General features: G+C 47.9%; 1 protein-coding gene across 1 annotated transcript in view; it reads right to left on the bottom strand.

The window, feature by feature from the left end:
- The window catches only part of LOC121875447 (serine/arginine repetitive matrix protein 5-like), a 73,603-nt gene extending 49,418 nt beyond the window's left edge, over positions 1–24,185 (bottom strand). Inside the window, exon 1 of the mRNA XM_042380005.1 lies at positions 23,522–24,185. Within this exon, the coding sequence (XP_042235939.1) occupies positions 23,522–23,700 (179 nt within the window). The 5' untranslated portion in view covers positions 23,701–24,185. The remainder of the gene's footprint in view (positions 1–23,521) is intronic.
- Positions 24,186–24,425: the final 240 nt, after the last annotated feature.

Below are 24,425 nucleotides of genomic sequence, written 5' to 3'. Positions count from 1 at the left end.
GTGCAGGAAGGAGGGCCACCAGGAAGGAGGGCCACCAGGCAGGAAGGAGGGCCATCAGGCAGGAGAAGGGCCACCCCACCAGACAGCAGGAAGGAGGGCCACCAGGAAGGAGGGCCACCAGACAGCAGGAGGAAGGGCCACCCCACCAGACAGCAGGAGGAAGGGCCACCCCACCAGGCAGCAGGAGGGAGGGCCAGGGCCAGCTCGTCTTGACTGACTTATGGCTCCCCTAGCCGGCGGTGCCAACATTATTAATTGAACGTTTATAGCGGCTCGTTCATCAGGGGCGCTGGCCACTTGTCACAACACACTAACACGCTGCTGGGGGGATGGGGGCGGAGGAGGTAGTGTGTCGTAGGGCGTGAGCAATTTGTGGTACGTGTACAAGGAGGTATGTACACACGGCACTTGTTATCGCCTCACGGAACACAATAATTACATCGTTGTTTTAAGTCATTTGTGTTGCTGTAGTAGAGTTGCAGCTTCATTACAGGTGTTGCATGGGTCGAGTGGGGCTGTTTACCTTGTATTAATTGAAGAACAGGTGTTACAAGGTGTGGTGAAGGTCGAATGTGTTTACCTTGGTGTGATAAATGGGGCAGGTGTTTAGCTTTATGTTCTGACCCACACTGACAGACATATTCTCGTTTAACTTTATCTGTCAATCATATCTCCAGGTTGGGTTGGGTTGGGTTGGGTTGGGCTATTTCTCTTGGTTCTAATATTGTTAATGGCTATAGTATTTCCACGCTAAGCTGGCCCATAAGCCCCGCCCCTCGTCTATAGCTACAAACAGCTGATTGGTTCCCCTGAGAGTCTTACCCCCCCCCCCCTCCCAGGACTGCATGTTTATAAGCCCTTATTTATATCAACCTCTTATGATAAATATTTAACATTTTCTAGCATCCTCTCTGAAGTGCTAATGCCTTGAAATCATTTGCATTTTGATAGTTCAGATAATAACAGGTCTGATTACCTATTGTGAACCCATTTAATTTGAATCAACCAGGTATTAGTATAGAAGAGGGGCGTGGCTTACGGGGCAAGTTAGCGTGGACAGAGTATAGTGTCTTAACTAACCTATGAACTACGAGGTTAAAGTGTATTAACCTCAGTGACACACCAGGGAGAGTCTAGTGATCCTCTCTGCTCACATATCTCTCCCCGTCATCGTCATCTTCTCACCCGCCGTAAAAGTACCGGACACGTCGTTGACTCACTAATAAATCGTCAATCTATTGAAATGAAGTTGAAGAGCTAATTATTATTCCCTGGCACAACTGAGATACTTTTCCGCCCGCCAGTGTATCAACCTTATCGCTGTGGGGGAGGTGTGGCTGTTGGTGTGGCTGTTGGTGTGGCTGTAGGTGTGGCTGTTGGTGTGGCTGTAGGTGTGGCTGTATGTGTGGCTGTTGGTGTGGCTGTTCCCCCCAGGCAGGCGAGCGGCAGGCCACCCCTACAAGGCACGTTGACCATATCCGCCTCTACCGGCGTTATCCATGGAAATATCAATTAAAGCCATTTTCTCTATAAGGTTACCGGGAACCAATCACCGCCGCCATCAGTAACTGGCTGCCTCTAATTGGGTGATTCGCGTCTAATCCCAAGAAACGTTCACCCCGACACTGCAAGTCGGGGAGGAGGCTGAGGTAGGGGCATCTGTTGTCTTCCTTGTGGCCGTCCCAGAGTGCCCCCCCCTTCACCCCCTCCCCACTCCCCTACCCCTTCACCCCCTCCCAACTCCTCCCACCCCTTCACCCACTCCCCACTCCTCCCACCCCTTCACCCCCTCCCCACTCCTCCCACCCCTTCACCCACTCTTTGTAGCGAAGTGACATCGTGAAGCTTTCGAAAACTATGACAATGTACCGTGTGTCAGTGTACCGTGTGTCAGTGTACCGTGTGTAAGTGTACCGTGTGTCAGTGTACCGTGTGTCAGTGTACCGTGTGTCAGTGTACCGTGTGACTTTGTACCGCGACAGTGTACCGTACACTCGTCACACCAGTACAAAACAACGTACTATCTACTCAGGGTACGGGACTGGACATATGGTTAACATACATCAACTTGGGCGAAATAAATAACAATATTTACTTGGGTGTTGTGTTACCTTGAGTTCAGGTAAATGTTGCGTTAATGAGTCTCTGTGAGTCTCTACAGGTAGGCTACTGAAGGTGGAGGAGGAGGTCGACGCACTAGCCAGGTGAAGGTGGTGGTATAGGAAATGTGGTATAGGTGAGGTAGGTGGCGTAGGTGGTGGTGTAGGTGGGGCATCTTTAGTCATCTTTACTCATAAATATCTACTCATATTTACTCATATTCCTAAACACTAGACCTCTAAGGACAGTTACTCACACGAGGAAACTCCTACCCAAGCAGAGAGTTTGTTTCTACACCTAAATATGTGGTAAATATATGTGTGTACAGAGTAAGGTCAGGTGTGTTGGTGATATATCTGACCTTAACACACACACACACACACACACACACACACACACACACACACACACACAGAACACTCTTCTCTACCTGAAAGTACCTGAAGATTAGGGGAGGGTAGGGGAGGGTAGGGGAGGGTAGGGGAGGGTAGGGGAGGGGTAGTAACACACCCACTCAGCAGGATCCGAACCCCACACTGCCCAAATGGTTAACGAGGGCGCCAGCAAGTGTACCACGAGACGCTAGGAGTCATTTGAATCCGATCCATCATACTCGGGGTCTTGGTGGTCTGGGTTCGAATCCTCTTGACGGGTTTGATTGGGTTCATGGATGTGTGTGTGGATGTCTGACTGGAGGTGTTATTTTCTAAGTTTTAGGTTCATAATATTAGGGAGTGTCAGCCAGTCAGAGTCTCATCCATCCAGAGTGTCAGATAGGCAAAGTATCGGTCAATCAAAGTGTCAGCCAGTCAAGATGTCAGTCAATGTAAGTGACAACCAACCAAAGTGTCACCTAATCAAAGTGTCAGCTAACCAGAGTGTCAGTCAGTCAACCAGTCATCCATCCAGTCTAAGTATCAGCCAGTCAGAAGTGTCAGTCAGTGTGCCATTAAGGGTCACATCTCACCTTAATGACAACCACAGGTAAAGAATATCACCTTGGAGTCTTTTTACAGGTAACACTATCAACCCAACCCGCATATAAGAGACACATCGAGACAACTGGTGCGTCGGCAGATCTATATATGTTAGGGGTTCATAAATTGAGTATTCACGTCTTCTCGATCTGTTTACAATAATTTCAATGTATTTCTTTCCTTCTGTTTACCTTTTATTTCGTGTTGTCTACAGTAGTCATGACCTCTTGTGTTGTTTGCATTTCACTATTCATGTCCAGCTCGATAGTCGTCTAACCCTTTAAGGAAGAGGATCTAACCCTTTAAGGAGGATCTAACCCTTTAAGGAGGATCTAACCCTTTAAGGAGGATCTAACCCTTTAAGGAGGATCTAACCCTTTAAGGAATACCATTTAACCCTTTAATGACGACTACATCTAACCCTTTAAGGACGACCATCTAACTCTCGTATCCAAAGGGTTAGATGCCAGTCACCGTTTATGTTAATTAATGCCGTGTTACCTGGCTGGTTCACCTGATGCTGTGTTGAGTGATGTGAGAAGCTGTGTAAGGTGCTGTAATGTGCTGTGGGGAGAGTGTGGCATATTGCTGGGTGCTGTAAGGTACTGAAGGATGCTGTGGAGTGCTGTAAACTGCTGTAAGATACTGAAGGATGCTATGGAGTGCTGTAAACTGCTGTAAGATACTGAAGGGTGCTGTGGAGTGCTGTAGGGGCACACATCAGGGGTAGGTTGGGGTCTGCTGCCCCGACTTGCTGCCCTGACCTACCCCCGATGTGTGCCCCACACATCAGGGGTAGGTCGGGGCAGCATGTCGGGTTAGCAAGTCGGGACAGCAGGTCGGTGCAGCAAGTCAGGACAGTAGGCCGGGAGAGCAGGTCGGTGCAGCAAGTCGGGGCAACAGGCCGGGGCAACAGGTCGGAGCAACAGGTCGGAGAAGCAGGTCGGGGCAACAGGTCGGAGCAACAGGTCGGGGCAGCAGGTCGGGGCAACAGGTCGGGGCAGCAGGCCGGAGTAGAGAGAAGCCACCCAACGTCTCCCACACATATATGGTAGGTTATGCAAGGCTCTTGTGTGAGTAGCGCCGCCTTTGCTGCCGTAGCACTCTTTTAAACTAACAGTGTGTGTGTGTGTGTGTGTGTGTGTGAGGTAGGACACGTTAAGTCTTACCTGTCCAGCCTGTGTGGTTGCTATACCTTAAATGGTAAAAATATTAGATTTTGCTTCGTCAGGGTAGTGTACTATCTTCCTGACCTCACCAGTCATAGTCAGCTACCGCAGACCGTCAGCATCAATGTCAGCAGTGTCAATGTCAGCCTCATCATCATTATCATCGTATTCATCATTATCATCATCATCTTTATTAAAATCATCATCATCATCATCATCATCTTTGTGCTGACGAGGCGATGGTGAGTCACAGGAGAGGTGTGGTGACGATGAATGCCAAGACACGTCGGATAGATAGAGTATAGCTGCTGACGTTGATGCTGACGATGATGCTGACGATGACTCACCACGTCAGTAAAAAGAGAGAGAGACGATGATATGGAGCCAAGAGAAGACTTAACACCTGTGTGGACTCATGACCCTGAGGCAATAACTGCTGCCCACGTCCCTTACCTGCCCATGACCTCCTGCCCACGCCCACGATCTTCTACCTACCCACACCCCACGATCTCCTACCTACCCATGTCCCACGATCCAGCCTCCTGAACCCCAAGTACTTATGGACAGAGCAATGCATCACTGTCTACTGCTTCGGGTTCACGAGTCACAATCCTTGGGTTCATGAAGCAACAGGAGAGACGACAGGACTTTAGTGGGTGGCTGTACTGTGGAGGTATTTCATGTCAGGACCTCAATTTGGGGTTGAGATCTATAGCATAACACAAATGACAAATTAATTTTAGGAGGAGTTATTTTACCTAGTTGAGTCTCTGAAATGCTGGAATGAGTCTTTGAGTTGTTGGAACGAGTCTCCAAACTAATGGAGCGATCTTGGAACCCTTTGAGAGGCTAGTACGACAAGAAGAGGCTCCCTGTGTTGGCCAGAAACATACAGTACATCCTCACGTCTCAGTCCCCCCTCTCCTGCACGTACAGTCACCTGCACTTATACCCGATACAGTGGCTGACGCATTTTGTGAGATGTGGCAACTCTGTGTTTGTATAGATCCTTTTAAAACTCCCAGAATGGCCCTAAGGAACCTCACAATAAGCAACCAGACTTAGGATGCTAGATAAACATTCCACACCGTTGCCACATCTCACACAACGCACCAGACACTGTACCAGGTATAAATGCAGGCGACAGTACCAACCAGAGTGAAGGAGGCGTCACCAGCGTGTTGGTAGAGCACTGTTTTACTGCCACACACGAACACTCCTTCCCAGTCATTGTTTCTCTACTCGCTGCTCTCTCCGTCACACTGATCAGTCTTTACAAAATGAACCAATCGAAAAAAATAATATATTGATCTTTTTTACTATTAGTGTATAAGTGTATTATGCGGTGTGTGGGGAACTGAGTATTCTTGTAATATTTTTAATAGACGATGGCAACCCAGGGGTGAATTATATTGTCAGGCTGTAAGAGTTAATATACCAAGCAAACAACTTATGATTTAGTGACTTGGTGAAGTTGTGGTGAGCAAGACTTGTAACAGAGGAAGGCGTGGCCACTCTAGCACCGCCTCGCCCCCACGCACAAGGGATTACTTCTCTCAGCAAGGCAACACTCCACTAACTACTCCACAATAATAAAACAAGTGAAGATATAGGGAGGTATTTCATCAAACTCTCCGACATTGTTAGTACTCGTTGTATTAGTCCCAACGTTAAATTATCAGACTATCTTGTGTTACTTATGTTCTTGTTCATCATCTGGAAGTATTTATGGACGCCGAGGGACAAAAACAAAGTGGTCTGAAGGCTCGTCTAACTCAAGCTAAATGAACACTTGTATCAGGCGTCACAGAGGGGAGGGAGGCGGTGGTCTCTTCATTACTGTATCAATAATAATCTTCTCGTTAGTTTGTTTACTGATGATCCTTCGCCATAACTTACGCTGTGTGTAGACAAATGAATGAAATATTATGACTTTTGGATAATGTGTACAGTGGAAACGGCTAAGAGAGAGAGGCGGTTTAATAGCAGTAGGTTCCAGGATCCGCCATGTAGCACCAGCACCGCCTTCTGCTGTTCACTGGGCACAGCAGGTCGTCCGCCTCCAGTAATAATATTCGTCACGCTACTGCTGCAGGTAACAGGAGGACAACTGCTGCTGTGGTTGTACCTCGTCTGACTCGTCCACTCTGTTGCTGTGGACTAGTGTGGAAGGGGGTGGTGGAGCTAGTCTGTGTGTGTGTGTTAGGTTGAGTGATGGTGTTGAAGCCATATAATGTCCTCGGGGTGAACCATACAGCTTTCATTAACTAAAGTCTACCCACCTGATGAGCATAGTTTAATTTACAAGGAATAGAAGAGACCACACCCATACGCTGATGGTGCCCCTGAGGCCTGACACCCTACACAGAGCTGTACTGACACACACACACACACACACACACCATAGCACTGTGACTCAGGTACAGGAACTCTTTAATATTTTAGCCTTACTTACGTCTCTTCGCGCCACAGGGGCCACAAGCCACTGCCTAAAGACCTTTCCTAAGACCTAATCTGGTTCTTGTCATATTAACCTGCCATCGTTATCAAGAAGTTATAAAGATAATTGTAAACAAAGGCAATAAAATAGAATATAATAGTTTGTGTTAAAAATGAAAATGAGAATTAGGGCCGTTTTCTTTATATTTAATGGAGTAACTCTTATATTTGGATAACTTGAACGAGAATAATATAAAGTAGTTTTCTTGAGCACTAAACACCTGACAGTGATGAAGATAAATGATTATAGAGGAATATAAGGAATGTATAGTGTTACTGGATGATGATGATGATAGTGATGATAATGATAGTGAGGATAATGATGATGATAATAATCCATCAGTATTTCCAAGTGTTCATAGTAACGAGAACATCACCTTTGTAGATTAAAATTAACATTGAAATGGTAAAAGGTTTTATTAATGTATGTTTATTATAGTGTGGGGTTCATTTGCATATTTCAGTGAGGGGTTCTGGCGGGCAGGTGTGTGTGTGTGTGTGTGTGTGTACGTGTGTGTGTGTGTGTGTATGTGTGTGTGTGTGTCGACCATTATACCTCTGTAATGATTCAGGTGTACCGTTACATTTACTACCATATATGAGGTGTTGGTGGTGGTGTTGGAGGTGGTGGTGGTGGAGGCGGTGTTAGAGGTGGTGGAGGTGGTGTTGGAGGTGGTGGTGGTAGAGGTAGTGTTGTTGATCCTGGTTGGTGGGTGTAGAAGGAGGAGAGGGTGGAGAAAAGGGGGCGGAAAGGCGGAGCAGAAGGAGGGAGAGGGAGAGGGAGGTAAAGCCCGGGTTTCATCATGAGACTGACTCAGGGCGGATGTTGGGTGACGTCACGTGCTAGGAACTAGGCCTCAGTACTGTCTTGAGTGTGTGTGTGTGTGTGTGTGTGTGTGTGTGTGTGTGTGTGTGTGTAGGAGAGAGAGAAAGAGAGCGAGAGAGAGAGAGAGAGATATTCCAACCCATGGTATCTGCCCAATGGTATTTCCTGTAATAATTTAGATCTCCATAGGCATGCCAACCTCCTCTCTCTCTCTCTCTCTCTCTCTCTCTCTCTCTCCACGTGTAGAGGCCATATATAGGCCTCTAGGAGCGTCAGTGTTGAGAGGCGCCATAATATATTCCTGAAGGAGGTGACAACTAGCGAAGGTCCTAGTGTCTCGCCCTGGCTCAGTACTCACTCTTTATATGGCAACATCTCCTGCACCTGCTACCGTTAACACAGGACTGATGCGAGCCTCCTCTCTCCTCTCCTCTCCTCTCCTCTCCTCTCACCTCACCTCTCCTCTCCTCTCCTCTCCTCTCCTTCTACACGTCAGAGTGAGAATGACGGGGGAGAGATAGAGGGAGAGATAGTGACACTGATCTCTGCTGTAGGAGATAATTATTAATGGCGACTTTTTATACCAGAAGAGACGAGAGGAGGAACATTTTAACACGGCCCCACCTCATGCCCTGGTCTGTGTGGGGCGTAAGTTACAGCAAGGTGGGCGGGGGGGTAGGGGTGATATGGGCGGGGGTAGGGGTGGTGTGGGAGGGGTAGGGTGGTGTGGGAGGGGGTTGGTGGTGTGGGCGGGGATGGGTAGTGGGGAGGGGTAGGGTGAGTGGGATGGGTGGTGTGGGAGGGGTAGGGTGATATGGGCGGGGGGTAGGGGTGATATGGGGGGATGGTGGTGTGGGAGGGGTAGGGGTGATATGGGCGGGGGTGGGTGGTGGGAGGGGTTGGTGGGCGGGGTTGGTGGTGAGGTTGGTGTGGCAGCTGGGTGGTGTGGGCGGGTTGCGGTGTGGGCGGGGGTGGGTGGTGTGGACGGGGTCTTACAACTCCGTCCACTCAGATGTTAATTACCATCTAAAGGGACGAACTACACCAGCTATAGCGGCGAGGTGAATCACTGAGACACACACACACACACACACACACACGCACACACACACACACACACGCACACACGCACACACACAACACACGCACACACACACACACGCACACACACACACACGCACACACACACACACACACACACACACACACACACACACACGTAAATTCCTCCTAATGACTGACGCCCAACAGGTGTACTGGGAGTCTAGCAGAGGTGTACCAGGAGCCAGGAGGGCCAGTGGTGGAGGGAGCCAGTGGTGGAGGGAGCCAGTGGTGGAGGGAGCCAGTAAAGGAGGTATAGAGTAAGTTGAGACGAGACTGAAGGACAAGGAAGGTCTCACTCACCCAGGACCTGACTGTAACTGGCGAGGACCTGACTTTATTACTGACTGGTTACTGTCACCCCAGGACCTGACTGTCACTCCAGGACCTGACTGTAACTGGCGAGGACCTGACTTTATTACTGACTGGTTACTGTCACCCCAGGACCTGTCTGTCACCCCAGGACCTGACTACCCCAGGACCTGACTGTCACCCCAGGACCTGACTGTCACCCCAGGACCTGACAGTCACCCCAGACCTGACTGTCACCCCAGGACCTGACTGTCACCCCAGGACCTGACAGTCACCCCAGGACCTGAGTCACCCCAGGACCTGACTGTCACCCCAGGACCTGACTGTCACCCCAGGACCTGACCTGTCACCCCAGGACCTGACTGTCACCCCAGAACCTGACAGTCACCCCAGGACCTGACTGTCACCCCAGGACCTGACTGTCACCCCAGGACCTGACTGTCACCCCAGGACCTGACTGTCACCCCAGGACCTGACTGTTATAACTCACAGCCATCAGAAGCGTCATCACTATAACCCATCCACAACCAACTATAGATAAAGTTATAACTACAGATATAATACATCATAGAGGCTTCACGAATGACGGAAGGCGGGAAAAAAAATGTCTAAACTTTTTATTTTGTTTTGGTTATGAATTCATTTCTTAAGTACAAATAAATTGTTTTGAAATATGAAAAATAAAAAGTTAAAATTATAAACTTTTTCTCCGTCGAATGATCTCTGGATGTGGTTCGGTTGGGTGAGACGTCTGGAGAAAGAGAACGGATGTGTTTATCGTATGATCACATATATGGCTGGCCACAGGACCCCGCCTAGTGTGTCACATTATGCAATTTTATGCATATTTACTTTCCCAGCATTCCACATCCGTCGTCTCTCTGATATTAGGCCCGACTATATCCCGTTTTGTCTTTTTTTACCCTATGACAGGAGACACACACGGGAGGGAGGAACTTTTGCTCAGGTATCATGGGTTGGAGAGTGGACTTCATTAACAATAGTTCCTCAGCGTTCCGTGGACATACTTGACTACCTCTCTTTGGAGCTGCTGTTATTGTTGTGGACTCTGGCGGGCAGCTGAGGAAGGTCTGGTGCAGTAGACAGATGGACGCTCGTGATTTAGGTACAAGACTTCATCCTTGTTCCATTGTGTTGCTTCCCTTACCGAGTTACACCGGAGTGTCACTAACAAATTAGTTTTGGTGTGAGAGGCAGCAGCGTGGTCGTCGAGGCGGACAGTGAGACAGTAACACAACCTCGACGTCTAGTTTGGCTACACAACTCTTGGCCCGGATCTAGTTATCACCAGTTTTAAGTTAACTTATTATTATACAAGTTAACTACAGTATAAACATTACTTATTATTATTTTTTTTGGTTCTTAATCGTTTAGGACGTAGAGTGTTCTGAGGGCGAGAACTATTGATATTGAGGATGATCTTTATTCAAACATAAAGGTACAAAATAAATAGTCTCTCCTACTTCACCTGACAGTAAGAGAAGTGAAGCAAGAGAACTATCCTCCATCACAAGATGAGTGAAGCAAGGAGTAACTAGGAGTGAAGCAAGCTCACGTATACTCCGGTTTTCTATGCATCTCACCGAGCCAACCATTAGCCTAGTGAAGCTGATTTGTATATAGTCTTCCCATCTTGAATATAAAGTAGACAGTGGTGTGGTGGTCAGCGTGGTGAAGATGTCTCTCTCTCTCCAATATATATGTTAAGTACAGCAAGGTGTATAACATTGTAGGTTTAACAGGTAACATCTACATCGGTAATTACTGCAGGTACACAGGTAGAGTCATCCACAAAGGTCATATCGCCTCTTCTGCTGCTCCATGAACCCAGAGATTCAGATTCGTGAACCCGAAGCAGGTCTGAATCTTGAGGTTCGTGTCAGGTGGACTCAGGTGAAGTGAAGCTCTAATGAGAGGTGTTGTGCTGTGACCTCACCTGTACACAAACAAACAAACGGACAAACACACAGACAATACCACCCCCACCCCCCACACCTGTTCTTATTAGTAGTTAACATACAAATGGGCCTCAATAACACTGCCGCCCACCGCTCAACACCTGCCGCCCACCGCTCAACACCTGCCGCCCACCGCTCACCACCACCCACGCCCATCAGCCTTCACCTACCACACACACACACCCTCATTAAGTCACATATTGTTTATCTTCACAAGAGAGTAAACAAAACAAACAAGAACCAAGACAGTAGTTCTCATTGTTTACATATTTACATAACACAGGTAAGCAACAACAAAAGATCCCAGGGGTAAACATTGCCAGCAGTCATCACAGGTGTGCTCTCAGGGGCCACACCTGTGATGACTTGTGAATAATCTTTAAAGTGATCTGTTAAGTAACTCTTGTAGGACACACACCAACTGATCTGCCTCTTAAGTCATACATACATAAATACATACATACATACATACATATATACATACATACATACTGATACAGGTAGTTGAGGTTAATATGGTTGATGTCGCGACCCGTTAATGAGTTTCCTGTACCTGGTGGCCGCCAAGAGCGTCGATTTGAGAGATATGAGGAGAGACCCGCTGACGTGTTGTGCCTTAATGAGTCTGGTGGTACAGTTAACGTTCTTTATTACACCTTAAGAGGGCACAGAAATATGTCCTGCAACTTTCGGCCTCAGTCAAGGTGCTGGAGGAGGTGCTGTACCCAGGTGAAGAGTGTTACCAGGCCAGCCTTGGCCCCCAGAGTGGCAACACTGAGGTAGGCAGGCCAGCCTTGGCCCCCAGAGTGGTAACACTGGCCTCATTAGTGTGTGATCACACCTGCGTGGGATAACTCGTTCCTTTACACGTGTAAACTTAAACACTTCATCTACTCCAGCCAAAATATTTACCCAATCAAAAGTCCTTCGGGACCCTGGACGTGAAGGTAGTGGGAGGCTGCCAGCATCACTCACCAGCCCGGCCCACCACCACACACCTGCAGTTTGTGTTAATGTATCAATGAGCTGTGGAGGCTGGAACCGGCAACACCTGCCAGCTGGTCCTGGCACATGTGTACAGGTGTGTGACAACATGCCTGGCGGTGTCAACAACATTTAAGACTCCAGGTATAAAAGAAAACCTGTGCTTGACCTTTTTGGGTGAATGTGTCTAACTCACTGACTGAACAAGGGAAAAAATCTCCCACGCCCTCGGCCCGCTCACACCACTAACTCCTAACTGCACCCCTGGCCCGCTCACAACACCAGTATGACATTGTGTATATCTTCTGAGACACCCTGAGACACCTTGACACATCCTGAGACACCCTGAGACACCTTGACACATCCTGAGACACCCTGAGACACCTTGACACACCCTGACACACCCTGAGACACCCTGACACATCCTGAGACACCCTGACACACCCTGACATACCCTGACACACCCTGAGACACCCTGAGACACCCTGAGACACCCTGACACACCCTGACATACCCTGACACACCCCTACCACACCCCTACCACAACATAACGCGAGGTGGACACAAGAGTCTCTTCCCATCCGCACAGTCCAGCAGCCAATCTTGGTCACCCACGGCTTCTCTGAGGTGTTTATCTGTTTTTGTTGTTCTAACTTATTGTATAATGTATCTGTCCAGCCCCGGGGATTGAGGTGTTAAAGGTCTCATTCTAATATTGATTATTTTTGTTTCTCGTGTATAAGATTTTCTGGATATTATTTGTGCACCTGACCCTATATTGAGGTGTGTGTGTGTGTGTGTGTGTGTGTGTGTACAAAACAGAGCGGCGACACTTCCTGCCTCCGTATAAGTAAAAAAGTTAAACCTAAGAGACATCAATTTTACCCTCACCAAAAACCGTATAAGGGACCTGTGGCCTAATGGCGTGACAGGGTCCCTCAACGCCATATACAGAGTGTCTTTTGTTCACACCGAGAATTAAATACTTCTAACCATGACTAGGAAGACACTGTAGACAGATAAGACACAAAATATTAAGGAGAATTAAGATAAAACTATCCGTCAATCCGTCGTCAACACCCACCGTCGAGTTATGGTGAGATCGCCTTCAGGAGTCCAGTGACGATGAAGGAAAACTATATGAGACACACACACACACACACACACACACACACACACACACACACACGTTCACTATCTTCCTGTTTACATTGTACAAGAGAGAGAATTGATTTAATTGAGGTGTGCAAGAACCAAATGGGCGTTACTTAATCCAGTGTACATGTGTGGTGTTGGCTGATGGTCCGACACTTAACTGTTCAGTCTGAGGATAAAGTCACCATCAGTGCAGGAAAGATTTAGACACTTAATATAATGGATTACCTGAAGATTAACCTTTCTAATGTTAAATTAACCTAACTTAACCTAACCTAACTTAAATTAAGCCAACTTGTGATATTTAGTATAAAAATGACATAAACACACTCTACACAGGGACCAGTTCTGAGAGGCAGTAATTAGTGTTAAGGTGAAGAACAAGATAAGTGAGGATTTACCTTAATATATGAACGAAATTGTGTTTACCCACGACTAGAAATATTAGCTGTTGAGTTTGTTATCATAGAGTTTAATACAACAGGCAACAAGGAGTACAGGTAGCAGACAAAAGGTAGCAGGACACAGGTAGCAGGCAACAGGTAGCAGGACACAGGTAGCAGGACACAGGTGGCAGACAAAAGGTAGCAGGCAACAGGTAGCAGGACACAGGTAGCAGAACACAGGTGGCAGGACACAGGTGGCATGGAACAGTAGCACGTTACCTACCTACATGGTGATAAGTTTGACCTACCTTCTGATGACTGACCTACCTGGCAATGACCCTGACCTAACAATACCTCCACTAAGTAATGGACAGCATCGCCTTCATCAATGACCTCTCAACCTGAACAAACACTCAGTTAATCCTTGTTCCAAAGCTCAACAAACAGTGACGTCATCCAGTGATTAATGAACCTGTGTACAAAAACAGTCAAGGATGACAGACAAACACTACTGAATGCCACAGCTCAATGGCATCACTGAGAGGGGAATAATTAATCAGAAAATAAATACGTTTTTGTGTTTGTTTTTGTTCAAACAGGTAGTTGAGGGAGGGAGGGAGGGAGGGAGGGAAGGAGGGAAGGAGGGAGGGAAGGAGGGAAGGAGAAGGAGTTACGGTAGTGAGATAAGGAGATGAGTTACAGCAGCAGGTGAGTGTCCGACAGGTGTGTGTGTGTGTGTGTGTGTGTGTGTGTGTGTGTGTGGTCAAGGAAGATCGTGTGCATCACTCAGCCTCAACACTCGAGGCCCACCTTTGTTGACAAGTGTCTCTCACCTGCCTCACCTCACCCCTCTCCTCACCTCACCTGCCTCACCCCTCCCCTCACCCCCCTCCCTATGTGACCCTCCTTGTGCTTCCTGGAGGTGTGATTAAACTGCAGGTAAAGTGGTCATAGGAAGGAGCCTAGACTAACAGGTATTGTGGCCATAGGAAGGAGTCTAGACTGATATGGAGCCCTAGAGAGTTAAACCCCTTCTAAGTGTTCACCTGAAGAAATGTTTCCCCAGGAGTAAACTGATGTAAACTGAACCCCATTATCACCATAGGTCACAAGGCAGATGATGTTTACACCTTATGTGACCAGGTGATAAAACTCTTGATTCAAAATACAATTTATATAATCTACGTCATAAAAGTTTGGGTTTACAAGTTTAAAAACAATTGATTTCCTTCTCTCTCTCTCTATCTCTCTCTCTCTCTCACTCTCACTCTCTCTCTCTCTCTCTCTCTCTCATTAAGCTCCCCCACTCAAGATGGCTGGTGAGGAGTGAGTTGCGAGCGCCTCCATGACAAGTGAGGGAGAGAATGACTCGGTGGTGAGTCTTGGTGTGAGGTGTGGGTCAGCTAGTGCTTCCTCCTCCTCCTCCTTGACCTCACCTGTCAGTCTCACCTCACCTGTCGGCCCCACACACCTCTAGTGACACACACACACACAGGCTGTAAGTCATTCCTCCTCTCTTATGTTAATTAATCCTCTCTCTCGTGTGTGTGTGTGTGTGTGTGTGTGTGCGTGTGTGTGTGTGTGTGTGAGGGAGCCAGTGTGACTTTCATCTCAGAGCCACAAGGACATACAGATGTTTATCCGTTGATGTTATCTCCCGTATCCTTGTCCTACACAAATGTCCTTCTTGTATTAGCAGTTCAAGTACTTCACTCGGATCACATGAAGATCAGACACCCCAGCTTAGTACACCTGATGATTAACCACCCTAACCTAACCACCCTAACCTAACCGCCCTAACCTAACTTCTTCTTAAACCTAACCTAACCTCTGAAATGAACCGGAAGAAGGTATTATTTCATGAATCATATCTCGCAGGTCATGTCGGCGTGTTTGATTTGGGGCAGATTGTGTGTTGGTGGAGGGTGTAGGGGGAGGGGGGGGTAGGGAGGGGGGGAGGCAAGGGAGGAGGGAGGGTAGGGGAGGGGAGGGAGGGGAAGTGAGGGAGGGGAGGGATGGTCGAGTGAAGAGGAAGAACCTTGCCGAGGTCCTCACCCATGCCCCGCCCTGAGTGAGAGGCGAGGACAACCTCTCTCTCTCTCTCTCTCTCTCTCTTTCTTCATCGTTCTCTATTTTTGTCTATCTGTCTATCTGTCTGTCTGTCTGTCTCTTTTCATATCTCTCAGTATCTGTGTCTGTCTGTCTGCCTCTCTCTCTCTCTCTCTCTCAGGTAAGCGCCACCCACAGCATCTAGTACGCCTCAGTGACCACCAGGTGACACAGGGTTAATGAGACCTTCACCCTGGCCAGGTGAAGCTCAGGTCTGGGCACAACAACAACAGGTAGACGAGGCCACCCACCCACCCACCCACCCACCCTTCCTTCCTTCCTTCCTTCCTTCCTCTTTCCATCCATCCCTTCCTTAGGCCATCCTTCCTTCCTCCATCCCAGTCTTCGTTCCTTCCTTCCTTCCTCTTTCCATCCATCCCTTCCTTAGGCCATCCTTCCTTCCTCCATCCCAGTCTTCCTTCCTTCCTTCTTAGTCTTCCTCCTTCCTTACTTCCTTCTTTCAGACATACAGAACAATACACACTCTCACCCAGACCCACCACAGCGTCTGTCTGTATGGGGACCTTCCCTCCAGCAGTACAACATATTATAGTGAAAGTAGGTGTGGGTGTGGTGTGTGTGGTGTGGTGTGGTGTGGTGTGGGTGGTGTGGTGTGGTGTTGTGTGGTGGTGTGGTGGTGGTGGTATGGTGGTGTGGTGTGGTGTTGTGTTGTGTTGTGGTGTGGTGGTGTGGTGTGGTCTAAGAGAGAGACCCTTACGCCTACCACAGTTACTACAGCAGCAGGGACCTCATAAACACCACGAAATGACCCAAACTCTGTCTTACCTGGTTGTGGGAGGGCTGGGTGAGGGAGGGGTGAGGGCCTGGGTGGGAGGTAGAGGGTGGGGTGAGGGGGTGAGGGAGTATCCTAGTTGTAAGGGAGGTGTGAGGTAGGGGTGAGGGAGTGAGGTAGGGGTGTAAGGGAGTGGTGGGAGGTGTAGGGGTGAGGGAGTGTCCTAGTTGTGGGGAGGTAGGTGCAGGGTAGGGGTGAGGGAGTGTCCTAGTTGTAAGGGAGGTGTGGAGGTAGGGGCAGGGAGGTTGTGTGGGAGGTGTGAGGGAGGTGTGGAGGTAGGGGAGGGAGTGTCCTAGTTGTAAGGGAGGTGTGGAGGTAGGGTGAGGGAGGTGAGGTGGGGAGGGGAGGTGTGAGGTAGGGGTGAGGGGAGTATTCTAGTTGTAAGGGAGGTGTGAGGTAGGGGTGAGGGAGTGTCTAGTTGTAAGGGGAGGTGAGGTAGGGGTGAGGGGAGTGTCCTAGCAGAGGGAGGTGGGGAGGGGGGTGAGGGAGTATCCTAGTTGTAAGGGAGGTGGGAGGTAGGGGTGAGGGAGTGTCCTAGTTGTGAGGTAGGTGTGGGAGGTAGGGGTGGAGGGAGGTCTTAGTTGTAAGGGGAGGTGTGTGGAGGTAGGGGGTGAGGGAGGTCTTAGCTAAGGGGAGAGGTGTGGAGGTAGGGGTGAGGGAGTATCCTGGTTGTGAGGGAGGTGAGGTAGGGGTGAGGGAGTGTCTTAGTTGTAAGGGGAGGTGTGTGGAGGTAGGTGAGGGAGTGTCCTGGTTGTGAGGGGAGGTGTGGAGGGTGGAGGTAGGGGTGAGGGAGTGTCCTACAGAGGGAGGTGGAGGTAGGGGTGAGGAGGTCCTAGTTGTAAGGGGAGGTGGAGGGTGAGGGGAGTGTCCTGGTTGTGAGGGGAGGGGGGAGGTGGGGGTGAGGGAGTGAGGAGTGTATGGGGAGGGGTGGAGGTAGGGGTGAGGGGAGTGTCCTGTAGGGAAGTGGGGAGGTGGGGGTGAGGAGTGTCCTAGTTGTAAGGGAGGTGTGAGGTAGGGGTGAGGGAGTGTCCTAGTTGTAAGGGAGGCAGTAGGGGTGAGGGGAGTGTCCTAGTTGTGAGGTAGGGGTGAGGGGAGGTCCTAGTTGTGAGGGAGGTGTGAGGTAGGGGTGAGGGAGTGTCCTAGCTAGAGGTAGGGGTGAGGGAGGTCCTAGTTGTGAGAGAGGGGTGAGGGAGGGTAGGCTGGTAAGAAAGGGGGCTTAGTTGACCCAGGTAGCGAATGTTCAGAACCACCTCGTTTATGGACCACCAACAACCATTCTCGTTTATGTAACAGATATTTAACAACAAGCCAGAATCCCTTTTTTATTGAACGGCGCTGAGCTTAATGGCCTTTTGTGAGAGGTGAAAAGATGATACTATATTTTAGGGAGAGCTTCTGTGTGTGAGAGAGAGAGAGAGAGAGAGAGTGTGTGGGTGTGTATGTACAGAAGACGTTTATGGCGTCTCTATGGGGCCATAAATCAGTGTTATGTAAAATACTTTCTCCATAATAGAAAAATATACAAGCAAAGTATATTTAGAGACATTATCACTCGGTCTTTGAGGAAATAATAACTAGAATGTAAATAGATAAATATATTCCTAAAGTTTATAAATGTTTTAGGCACCACTAACACTACCACTACCACCAACACTACCACTACTACCACTACCACTACCACCACCACACCCCCCCCCCCTCAGCAAGGTTACATCACACAGGAGTCAAAACCACTAATGAAAGGTAAGTGAAAGGAGTTGTGTTTATACTGTAGGTGGAGACAACGAACTGAAGAGGCGGGTCATGAACAGCCTGCTGGGGGAGGACCCAGCTGGGAGTGGTCTAAACTTGGCTCAAGGTCTTACTGTGTGTGTGTGTGGTGTGTGTGTGTGCGTGTGGTGTGTGTGTGTGCGTGTGGTGTGTGCTCTAATAAGTGCCACTAATACTTGTTTGTGATTCTTACCTCCATTAATTGATCTCTTTTTAATTAGTCTTTTTAATCTGGCCTTCACCTGACCGCCTACCTGTATACATAAGCCCCTCTTGATCTGAAGTGAGAGTGAAGTGAGAGTAAAGTGAGGGTGAAGTGAGAGTGAAGTGAGGGTGAAGTGAGAGTGAAGTGAGGGTGAAGTGAGGGTGAAGTGAGAGTGAAGTGAGGGTGAAGTGAGAGTGAAGTCACGTCTCTTTCTCTCTCTTCACCACACCACCACACCACCTCCCTCTCTCCGTAGGAATAAGAGTTACCAACAACCTCACCTGTGTGGCTACAACCTCACCTGTGTGGCTACAACCTCACCTGTGTGGCTACAACCTCACCTGTGTGGGCTACCCAAGCCTCACCTGTGTGGCTAACCTCACCTGTGGCTACAACCTCACCTGTGTGGGCTGCAAGCCTCACCTGTGTGGCTACAACCTCACCTGTGGGCTACAACCTCACCTAATGTGGGCTGGCTTACTCACCTGTGTGGCTACAACCTCACCTGTGTGGGCTACAACCTCACCTGTGTGGCTACAACCTCACCTGTGTGGCTACAACCTCACCTGTGTGGCTACAACCTCACCATCATCACTTAAACTACAACACCTGAACTTAACACGAAAAAAGTTATAAGTTTGTATTATTTTTGATGTAAATAATGACGCAGGTGTTGTGATTATCATAACTATATGTGGGTTTTCTATAACACCTGTTCATGAGTTATACAGGTACTCACAACACGTATATAACCCAGAATTGAACATAAACAACCTGTCTCTATTCTGATCTGGGCTGACTGGAGGGGTCAAGAGAGGTCACGTGTGTATCATTTGACCTGTGGGACTACTGACTGATAACAACTTGTCACTGTTGGCTTACATATTTACTGCACTTTCACACAGCCCTTACCTGCCCCTACCTGCCCTTACCTGCCCCTACCTGCCCTTACCTGCCCTTACCTGTCCTTGCCTACTCTCACCAGCCCCCACCTGCCCCCACTAGACCTCACAAGGTTAGGTTAGGTTAAGCCACACATTAACCATCAGTAAGGGTTACACAGGTGCTCACACGACGCATCTCTCCTGAAGGCGGTGTAGGACCTCCGCCCACCCTCTTTGACTACCCCCCACCTCCCTGCCCCTGAGACACACACACACACACACACACACACACACACACACACACACACACACCTCTCGTTTATTTAAGACACCTTCACTTAACCTGTTCTACCTAAGGTTGACACTGTAGTACTGTGGTGTGGTGTGGTATGGTGTCTCCCTCGGTCACACAGATGACCTCACTATACATCACCATATACCTGACCAACACCTCACTATACATCACCATATACCTGACCAACACCTCACGGTACATCACCATATATGACTAACCACCCACCTACACCTACCTATAACCACGGCAGCAGGAAATACCTCGTCAGTAGTAGAGGCCGTGGGCTGGTATACGGTACTTAACCTAACCTAACCCCTCTCTCTCTCTCTCTCTCGCTCTCTGACCTTTGACCTCTGACCTCTCCTAGGGAAAGGTAAAGTAAAGGCTTCATTAATGTTATTTCAGTAATTATCATAGTAATTCATCTCATATCCAGTGTGTGTGTGTGTGTGTGTGTGTGTGTGTGTGTGTTATGGGAGAGTTGCTGAAGTAAAGGGGGGGGGTTGTTGTTGTTGTTGTTGTTGTTGTTGAATGGTAGAGGAGGAGGAGGAGGGTAGTGGAGGTGGAAGACAACAATAACAACAAAAGTAGCAATAAGAAGAAGAAGAAGAAGAAGAAGAAGAAGAAAAAGAAGCCCAACATCATCACCAACATCACCACCATCATCACCACCACCATCATCACCACCACCATCATCACCATCATCACCATCATCACCACCATCACCACCACCATCACCACCATCATCACCACCACCATCACCACCACCATCACCATCTATCACCATCACCACCACCACCATCATCACCATCCTGCATCATCACCACCACCATCATCCTACCCGCCCACACTACCAGAGTACGCCCGCCAACAGTTCCTTCTTTTATACTTACCGTGCCTCTCTCTCTCCTCTCTCTCTCTCTCTCTCTCTCTCTCTCTCTCTCTCTCTCTCTCTACACGAGGGCCGCCCACCGTCCACTATTCAGGTTCGCCCACGCCCGCGACCGCCTACACTGTATACATTTAACATTACTTAAAAGTCTTCGTTCTGACTCACTTAACACACACACCTAACCTAACCTAACGTAAGGTAAGGTAACCTAACCTAACTTAACCTAACCTAACCTACCCTCAACTTTAGTTCATTAACTCTCGTATTTATATCATGATAATAACACTCATGTGATTTACTGCATTTAATTCTGTATTTTGTTTTACTGTGATGTGTGTGTGTGTGTGTGTGTGTGTGTGTGTGTGTGTGTAAGGTGTAGTTATGTACCCCAGGTGTGTGTGTGTATCAATAAACATGTACACATCATTATTTCCTTACCTACATGTACTGTCCGTAGTAGGTGCACATCAGCATCACGAACGCAATAAGATAAGGGATTTTAACATGAGGTGTGTCCCAAGTCAGCCTGGCCTTGTTCTGCTTGAGATAGTGGTGAGAGACATTCCTGACCCCTGAGAGACATCCAGGCCCCCTGAGAGACATTCAGGACCCTTGAGAGACATCTAGGGCCCTTGAGAGACATCCAGGGCCCTTGAGAGACATCTAGGCCCCTTGAGAGACATCCAGGTCCCTTGAGAGACATCCAGGCCCTTTGAGAGACATCCAGGACCCTTGAGAGACAATCAGGACCCTTGAGAGACATCCAGGACCCTTGAGAGACATTCAGGACCCCTGACAGACATTCAGGACCCTTGTATTTATCTCACAGAGAGACCCAGGCAAGTATCTAGTCTCAAACATGTCTCTGTGTCTCCCATTAACCGGTTCAACAGGTTATGGTAATATGTGTGTGCGTCAACTCACAACACTGGAACACTACCAGAAAACACTCCTGTACCGTTAAAGTGTGATATACTCGCTAACACACATTGTACCTAACTTAACCTACCCTAACCTAACCTACCCTACCCTACCCTACCCTACCCTAACCTACCCTAACCTAACCTAACCTACCCTAACCTAACCCCTACCTACCCTACCCTAACCTACCCTAACCTAACCTACCCTACCCTAACCTAACCTAACCTACCCTACCCTACCCTACCCTACCCTACCCTACCCTACCCTACCCTACCCTACCCTACCCTACCCTAACCTAACCACTGAGGAGACAAAGGTACATAGACGTTTTATAAAGTATAATATAGAGATGAATTATTGCTGTCGTATATACTTCACCGAGACGAGAAGAGTTGGCCCGGTTTCCTGTGTCTAAGTAAGAGGATACAGTAGACAGTCCCTCAAGGCTCTCAAGTGAAGTTTTATCACAGCAACACGACCACAACTACTGTCTTCTCTCATCAGTAAACTAGAGCTTTATCTCGCACCTTAGGTCAGGTATCTTGACTTTTTCCAGGTTAACCTTTGTACTGGGGCGGACCTGTGGCCTTGTAAACACACACACACACACACACACACACACACACACACACTCCTCTTATTCTTCTTCTTCTTCCACCTTTCCTCTTCCTCCTCCTCCTCCTCCTCCTCCATCATCATAAACCACGGCCTCGACAAAACTCTCAACAATATCAGCACAAAATCTAAACTATGAATCACGTCCCCCTGAACACACTATAGACCTCGCTGGAGCTACACACACACACACACACACACACGAGACAGTGACCAAGGTTCTCAAGGGGTCTCTCTCTCTCTCTCTCTCTCTCTCTCTCTCTCTCTCTCGCTGCTGGTTTGATGGCTGGTGAAGTATAAACGTGTGTGGAGGTAAGGTAAGGTAAGGTAAGGTAAGGTAAGGTAAGGTAAGGTAAGGTGTCCGTCTCCCACCATCCTCCACTGTTGCCTCGCGCTGATCGCCTGGGTGTTGTGTTAATGGAGGCCCTTAATACCTTCACCAACTCAGAGTTTGCAAACAATAAGAACATTTTATCTACAAGCTACTTAACGAGTCCAACAAAGAAACTTACCATTACTTTTAGAAACTTACCATTACTTTTAGAAACTTACCATTACATTTAGAATACCTCCGATTATATTTAGAAACCCCGCTTTTTATTTAGAAACCCCGCTGTTTATTTAGAAACCTTCCATTATATTTATAAAACCTCTCCTACGATTAAGCAAGCATGTCAACTTTATTTAGAAAAGTTCTGGTAAATTTAGAAAATATTTTATATCGAAAGAAACGTAATAGATTCTTAAAGAACTTACCATTCAATTTAGAACCCTTCTTATTTGAATTAGAAAACGTAAACTTAGATTTGATTAAGAAAACGAAAGATTATATTTTAGAAATCGTAGATCATTGCGTCTAGAAAACACACCTCAATTTATTTAGAAACCACAAATCATTTGAATCCTTCACTAAATATAATTAAACCTTTTACGAGTATAAGTGAATCTTGGAAATATAATTGAAACTTTATGAAATCACGTTATAATGAAAACATTCCTTAATTTCCTGATACTTCTTGGTGTTTACAATAGTTAGGTTTCATCTTTGGGGCTTTCGAGGGTTTCAATAGCAGTTTTTCACAATCGTTCTCTCAGAAAACACCAGGACTGTCGTGTCACTGTTGCTGTGGCCTTGTTCACCGCGTTGACACAGGGTGTGTTTACATTACGTTATCTTTTGTTTTTCTCTCATCTGATGCGATATTGTTTTGTTGTTGATACATAGCAACGTTTTATAGTGAAACATGGCGGGTTTTATGTCCCTTATGTTCAAGGATGGTCGGCCCTAGAACCATCTAAAGCGTGAGTTTGTTTAAGGTGAAGAAGCTGTCGTCAATACAGTAACCACACCCTGAGTTAACGAGGCGTATAACCTAGTGTCAAGGAAGGATTCAAGAAGACCGGACAACTCGCCAACTGCACTGGTTAATCATTACCCAGGAACATGATCCGCAAATCGGTTAACTTCCAGGTTCCCAATTACTGTTGGGTAGACGGAGGCTGTATTCTACACACACACACACACACACACACACACTGGGGTACGTACCTGGCTATGGGTTCGGGGTCCAGAAGGTACCACTTGTCAATAGGGTCGGTGTTGATAAGCCTAGCCAGCGCCCCTTCAGTCAGCTTCACAATGCCAGTGTCGGGGGCGGCGCTCCACTGGCCAGGCGAGAGGGTGAAGCTCGTGCCGGAGCTACCAGGAAGATCTTCAGGCATCATCATGAACAACACTTCAACACTATTCCTTAAACTAGACCGTGTTATGCCTTGTCCCTAACCTTCCTCACACCTCTCCACGTTTGAAAGAGGGAGGGGGGGGGGGTGACTCACTGAAATTCTGGGCACACAATGTCCCTTGAAAATTTTACGAGAAAAACTCAGTAATCCATAATAGTGACTGGAGAGCCATATCAAACCCTTTCTCAATGCCGTTCAATTTTCATTTTATCACCAAAACATTGCATAACCACTGGAGTATCATATATTTCCATCCCTAAATCAGTAAATAACTTTTCAACTTTATTCGCAATAAGAAAGGCATAGAATCATGGACGTGCATCAAATGTTCGTAGGAGGGCATCACCAGGAGCGCATAGACACACAGACAGTATCGAGGTGTATTATGACTACGGGCTTGGGACGGTCCGCCTCTCACCAACTTGTAAACACGGACTCCAGCTGTCCTCCCTCCTTCCAGCCCGCCACCACCAACATCAGGCCAATACTGACTGCCTGGTCTGCCTCAACCCAGAGTCACCCGTTTGCTCCCCCCACTCACACGCCCACACACTATGCCCAAAGTTGCCGCTTGTGCCACATCTCGCGCGCACTGCCTTAACCTCGTCGTATTCAATGTCACAATCACGCTCTCGACGCCACAACCACGCACTTAACTCAGAAGTCACACACACACTCACTGTTTCAACTAAACGTATTCAGTGCTACAA

This window comes from Homarus americanus, unplaced genomic scaffold (assembly GCF_018991925.1).
Source record: "Homarus americanus isolate GMGI-L3 unplaced genomic scaffold, GMGI_Hamer_2.0 scaffold20322, whole genome shotgun sequence".
In the NCBI taxonomy this organism is placed as follows: domain Eukaryota; kingdom Metazoa; phylum Arthropoda; class Malacostraca; order Decapoda; family Nephropidae; genus Homarus; species Homarus americanus.
Note: the sequence above shows the minus strand (reverse complement) of the source record. Positions and strands in the feature narration are given on the sequence as shown.